The 6183-nt window shown below is 36.3% G+C and overlaps 1 protein-coding gene across 1 annotated transcript; it reads right to left on the bottom strand.

The window, feature by feature from the left end:
• Positions 1 to 470: 470 nt before the first annotated feature.
• Positions 471 to 6183, bottom strand: LOC130091990 (prolyl 4-hydroxylase subunit alpha-1-like). The gene is made up of 13 exons (XM_056260118.1): positions 6080 to 6183; positions 5609 to 5699; positions 5150 to 5421; positions 4845 to 5066; positions 4599 to 4729; positions 4326 to 4502; positions 2897 to 2961; positions 2610 to 2703; positions 2378 to 2428; positions 1370 to 1408; positions 1179 to 1247; positions 989 to 1085; positions 471 to 616 (listed from the first exon to the last, which is right to left on the bottom strand). The coding sequence occupies exons 1-13, from the start codon at positions 6162 to 6164 to the stop codon at positions 546 to 548; spliced, it is 1464 nt and encodes a 487-aa protein (XP_056116093.1). The 5' UTR covers positions 6165 to 6183; the 3' UTR covers positions 471 to 545.

Genomic DNA, 6183 nt, shown 5'->3' with positions numbered 1-6183 from the left:
ATTATTTTGTGTTGAATCAGCTAGTTGAGGCCACTATTTCACAAGGGGGGAAAAGAAATCAAATCTATGAAATAAAATTAGAGGCTTATAACTGATCTGACATCAGAGCCCAACCCTCATATGTGTCACACAAGAGTTACAGATTGGAATATCTGAACAACCAAATTCTGTATTCTGAAGTTTATTTTTTTTTATGAAAGATTTGACCAAGACAGACTCTAAATACTCATATTAACACATTGCAAAACGAATCCGAACCCTATACCCTTACTGAGCTTTGACAGACACAAAAGTACAGTGCCTTTCTGCAGTGCATGTAAGAGCTAAAGGGCTCAGCTGCATCGAGAGAAGATATGAAAAACTCAGCTGTGATCTGAGGCAGTAATAGTGACAGTGAAATATACTGTTACAAACAGCAAAACAACTGCCTACATTATCTGTATATGTTATATTTATGTATCAGTAGAGTACAACTTTCTCTGTAGGTATGTTAAAGCATATTTACAGATACAAATATCTTATGATTTCAAGCCTTGTAGAGTCTTTCATTCCCAGTCTGACAAAGAACAGGGGCTCCTGAATTCCTGTCCAAACTCATGGATCCATTTGTTAGCCACTGAAAAAAACAAAAAAATATGTTTACCATTAACATTTATCTTTCAATCGTCCGCTTTTCTTTTCAAATGAGTCATGACTGAATTGTTTTTCTCCTCAAACAACAATGCTATATTATATATATATATATATATATATATAAAACACTACACACACGATTGTTTGGTTCAAGAACACCATACAATATAAAAAAAAGGCAATACATTAATCTTACAAAGAACATTCACAAATAATTAATTTTGATAAAGCTACATACGAGTATAGAATGTCTTAAGAATATGAAATTGAAATATACTTTGAGGATACACAACAAAAGTTCCAAAATAATGTCATCAAATCAGCCAATTATATTTTAGATTTATCTACAACCTACCCCATTTGTTACCCATTAACACAGGGCATCCAGCGTGCTCCGTATTCCAATTCACTTCACCATTTCTGTGGAGATTGTACCAAAGCATGGCTGAACCCTGCAAAAACAGAGAGAGGATGCTGAAATTATTCTTTTATTTGTAATTGGTACTTAAATTATTCTTGTATAAATTACAGAATTGAGGGTTTACCTTTTTCGGATGCACTGCAACTCCAACTTTAGGGAAGACAGTGGCGCCCCCCATCTCCACATCACTCAACTACAGGAAAACATTTATATGGATGGTTACACAGGTAATGTTAATAGCTATAATAGAAATATGGTTTAATGCCATTAAGGCTACTTGTTTTTCTGACAGCTGCACTTACACCATCAACTTACATAAATTAGGAATGTACAAATCCTGTCATTCTCTATCTCCTGCGAGCAGAGATGGGCACAAATACATAAAAAAAAAAAAAGTATTAAATTACAAATTTACAATACTTACTCAAATGCATTTAAAATACAATACTGCTGTGAAAAAAAAAGTATTTAATTAAAATAAAAGTAATTTGAAAATACAAACAAAATTTAAAATCATTTGAAGTGAGTAACTGTGGAGTTAGATACGCGTAAGAGTATAGAATATCGGAATATCATCGTTTAGTGGAGATGCGCTTTTAAAAGGAACACACCACCATTTTTTTTTTTTTTAAATAGGGCTTATTCACGGTCTTTCCTACATTTATATAGGTGGGCAAATGCATTTTTTGTCTCAGTGCATGCAGTGTTTTAGTTTGGCAGCGCCGCCGCTGGGTTAGCTTAGCATAATGAATGGAATGCCAGCTAGCATGTCGGGAGTAAAAAAGAACAAAAAAAACGTATTACTTCTTGTGGCCTGCGTATTCACAACGAGTATAAATAGCAATGCAGATTAAGACTAGGCGATTTCCTAGGCAGAAATTGACTTGGGACTATATTGGGCAACACCTGAAATCCCCCAACTTCCGTCAACAAACATTCTTCAGTTAGTTTGTAATTATTTGCTTGGTCAACATGTAATCCAGCTCTCAATGACACAGAATACAGGGGTTACATTTGTAATTGTAATTCTGCAAGAGAATTTGCTTTTTCGAGCCATTGGTTCCCCTGTGTGTATGTATTACTTCAAGAGACTTTTACGTTTTGTTACACATCATAAAAATCACAAGTAAAACCTCAAATGCAATTTTTTTAACAAATGGGATTTAAACATGGCAAACAATTTGTAAAATAAGGACTACAGTGGTTGTCCAATAATATATGGCCTACACATTTTTCCATGGAGACTGGTTGCACACAAGAAGTCAGCAATAGTGTCGGTGTTATTTTTAAATATGTAAAGTAATGTCTGTACAGTGAACTTACCAATGCATCAATATGCTGTTCAAATGCACCACCAACCCCATAATTCTGAACCTGGAAAATGATTGCATCATTTATGAATCACTATTGAAATAGAAACGGTTAACACTTCAATGTTTCACAGGTAAAAATGCAGGTTTAACTCCATTTAAGAATTCAAGATTGATGAATCAGGTGAATATAAATTAATTATATACTGTAATGATCATATGCTTTCTTTCTTACTGTGACGTACAAGCAGTGATTCAGCGGATTCCATGGAGAGTCCCGTAACATCTGCAATCCTCTGACTGACACCAGCTTCCACAGGGTCATCGCTTAGAAAAACACTGAAAAAAAGTGATGATTAAGTGCATAGTAAGTGTGTGACTAAAACGGTTTAATATTATGTAAAATACTGCTAACTCATGTTAAAGTAATAGTTTTTGTATTAAAAAACAAACATCATGTAAAACTATGAGAGAATTAAAATCTTTGGGTGAACTATGCCATTATAGTGAGGTGATTTTAATACATATTAACCTTTGAGAAACACGTAGTTTTAAGGGTTTTGTGATTCCAGAGCGATAAACTTCTGATCTAGAAAGCTGTAGGCAACAAACAGGAATGAACTGTCAAGTATACATTTATGTATATGGCTAAAAGTATGTGGACACCCAAACAACACACTTGTTTGCTTTTTGAGCCTTTGGTTTCAAAATCATTGGCTCGGATTTTGGATGAGGCCTGCAGTTAGGACTCCAATGTATCTCAAATGTGTTCAGTGGGATTCAAATCTGGGCTTTCTATAGATCAGCCAAGTTCTTCCACACAGACCTCAATGAATCATTTCTATACGGACCTCACATGAAGCACACAATTCTCTACAACCAAGGTTTACATTTAAATTAGTACATTTTAGGTTTAACTGTACATGGTTTGACATTTGACTATCATTCAAGACTGGTCAGAAATGATAAGATCGATTTTATTCTATTAAAATCCATAGTGTAGATTTCTCTTAAGGTTTACACATCAGCTGGGGAGTAGACAGTCAACTTAAGTAGATAGTCAACTTAAATGCGTGTAAAGCTAAGAAAATAAATAGCTGGCTCAGTGTTTCCTCTAGGATTTTTTCCAGCCGTGGTGGCAGGCCCATTTCCCCGGGGGGCGTGGCCCATGAGTGATATTCCCATTGGTCACGTTTGCACTGATTTAAAATTATAGAGCCTATTTTGAATAAATGCAAAAGAAAGAAAGTTCACATTACATGACCCTAAATGTATAACGCGTCTCGACTCAGTATGATGAGATAATGCTCTCTCTTTCTTCCACGATGCTTCTCAGTCACAGCGCACAGAACGGAATTGCAGGTCTTATTTACCACAACGACGGGGTTGTTTTTCACTATCCGCCCATATGGATTTATAGCGGAGTTGACGTTAAACGGTCGATTTCTGGGAAACCTTGTCCAGTTACCAATCCCAAACCAAACCAGCGTAGCCCATCCACAAAATCAGAGCTCACTGAGAAGCTGCAGCCGTAGCGGGATGATTTTAGGTGTGGCGGCCCGCCACTGCAGAATGAATGTAGCGGAAACGCCTCAATATTGTAGGAGAAGGGTCCATGGCAAGGGTTTATCATTTTTGAAAAAGTTTGAAACCCACCAATCTAGAATGTAATTATGTCATAGCATTAAGACTAGTCTTCACTGGAATTAAGGGGCCAAGCAAACATGTTCATTCGAAATGAATGTCCACATACATTTGCCCATTGAACAGTGCAAAAATACACCATAACAAGAGATAACGTTTTAAATATACTGACAATAATAACAAAAATATTTGTGTTGTTGGTGTGTGTTTGTGGGTGTGTGTAAGGATAGAACATAGTTTGTGCAGTATAAACAAATCATGTCTATAGAAAGTCATGAAAAACATGGAGATCAAACGTGTGTGTGTTTGATATTCACTTGAGGTCTGGAGATATTCTTCAGGATCTCCATCTCTCTGTCTGATATAATGTCATGATATCTGATGATGCGAGGCTCGTCCCACTCCACTTCCTCTTTCACTGGTGCGTACATCAGTCTGGGGTTTCCTCCACCTGTGCTGTACCTACAGGACAGCGCTCTCTGCCTCTTGGAGATCTGATTAAATATAATAAACTTCCAATCAACACACAAAGCTTCACAATGACTGTTTGTAATTTCATGTCAAATGTTTATTTAAATTTTAGCACTTGCCCTCTCGTCAACCTCTCCTCTGCACAGAGCCTCATAGTTACTTGACTCGGTGTTCAGTGGAAATATGTCAGGGTTGCTCTGTAAGTGAAGAAGTCTGTTCAGCTGAACTCTGGCTTCATCATTACTCGGATCTGAGGCAAAGATGTTTAAGACTTGAATCACAACAATTTAGCTAAATTGTCTGCCATCCTCACATATAAAAATATTAAATTAAAAGTTATTAAATGCAGGACAGAATGACCTCACCCAGATTTAGAAGCCGTTGGCTGAAGTAGATTGCCACAGACAGGCTGCCAAAATGATAGACTGAGGAACTAAGGAAACGGAGCAATTCTTCCTCAGTAGTGGTTGAGTTTTCTGTTAATCTGTCCAGACTGTACAGAAACCAGAGGAAGGCATGCTGGAATTTGTCCTCGTCATAAGCGACCAACCCTACATTGAAAGCCTCATCTGCATTTAGAGACGTTTCTGTGAAATGAAAAACATAATTCAGATTGGAAAGTGAAATTCTCAGTGAAACTGCATTGGTGCAAAACTGCAGGACAGTTTACCCTTTGTGATGTCTTCTGGGTGGAGTTTGTAGATCTCTTGCAGTTTGATCAGTCCTGAAGCTGCACCATCCAAGTCCTCCAGCTGTGGGATCATTGGGTCCAACTCATTCTGATACTCTTCACACCGAGTAAGATTCAGCTGAATACGTTTTACAATATACATAAAATCATTTCTCATTTGTCTCAGGAGTCTGTAAGCTGCCACAGGGTCTCTCACAGCTTCCTCTGGGTTCTCAGAGTCAGAGTATGAAAGAAGATGATTCGGAAGAACACTGGATGAAGACAGGGGTTCATCAAAAGTTGTGTTAGAAGATGTATTTATTAACATAATACTTAATCTAAAATCATATATAATTGTTAAACATCCATTCCAAAATGTAATGCTTTTTATTAATGATAAATAAAAAACATTAATCTTGTAGTTTAATGGTATATTGGGAATAATGAAAGGGTTGTCACCTCTTCGTTGTCTCTACATTCTCAGCATCAACACACTGACTGAAGACCTTCAGAAGGTCTTTCGTATTCCCATAAAGTTGTGCAATTTGATCTATAAAACAATCTGCACTTTGTCAAAAGGGATTTGATTAATGTATTAATTTACATCATTAGTTATAATGAAAAAGGTTTATTAGGTAAGAAGCCAAAGAGGGAGTTAACGTTTAGTCAATTAGTGTTAAAACGTGAAAGAGTTACTAATGTTGTTATGGCATGAGTGCATCAGTGTTGAAATTATGACAAAGACTGTGGTAGACAACTATTGGTCATTTTTGGTCAAAATTCTTACAGATGAAAACATACAATCAACTTTTCATGACAACGGTATAAAAAAACAGTTGGAGAAATATGGACAAAACACGTAAAACATTACGAATAAAAAAACAATATAATATAATATATAATGAATTGATTTTGAACTGAAATAATAACCTGTTGATGAGAAGAACTCATGTCCAGCATCAGCACAGACAATCCAAAAACACACCATAAACACCGACAGTTCCTTTACAGCCATTATCAGAACTTCAACATCT

The sequence above is a fragment of the Rhinichthys klamathensis genome, unplaced genomic scaffold, assembly GCF_029890125.1.
Source record: "Rhinichthys klamathensis goyatoka isolate OS25496 unplaced genomic scaffold, OSU_Roscu_1.1 h1tg000008l_1, whole genome shotgun sequence".
NCBI lineage: Eukaryota > Metazoa > Chordata > Actinopteri > Cypriniformes > Leuciscidae > Rhinichthys > Rhinichthys klamathensis.
The sequence above is the reverse complement of the archived record's forward strand: the minus strand, read 5'-3'. Positions and strand labels throughout refer to the sequence as shown.

What these genes read in the sequence shown, in the direction of transcription:
- LOC130091990 (XM_056260118.1), bottom strand. Translation starts at nt 6,164, where the DNA reads ATGGCTGTAAAGGAACTGTCGGTGTTTATGGTGTGTTTTTGGATTGTC. An exon ending in AATCCGCTGAATCACTGCTT is followed by an intron (nt 2,429 to 2,609) that starts GTACGTCACAGT and finishes ATCATTTTCCAG; the next exon opens with GTTCAGAATTATGGGGTTGG. An exon ending in GTTAATGGGTAACAAATGGG is followed by an intron (nt 617 to 988) that starts GTAGGTTGTAGA and finishes TGTTTTTTTCAG; the next exon opens with TGGCTAACAAATGGATCCAT.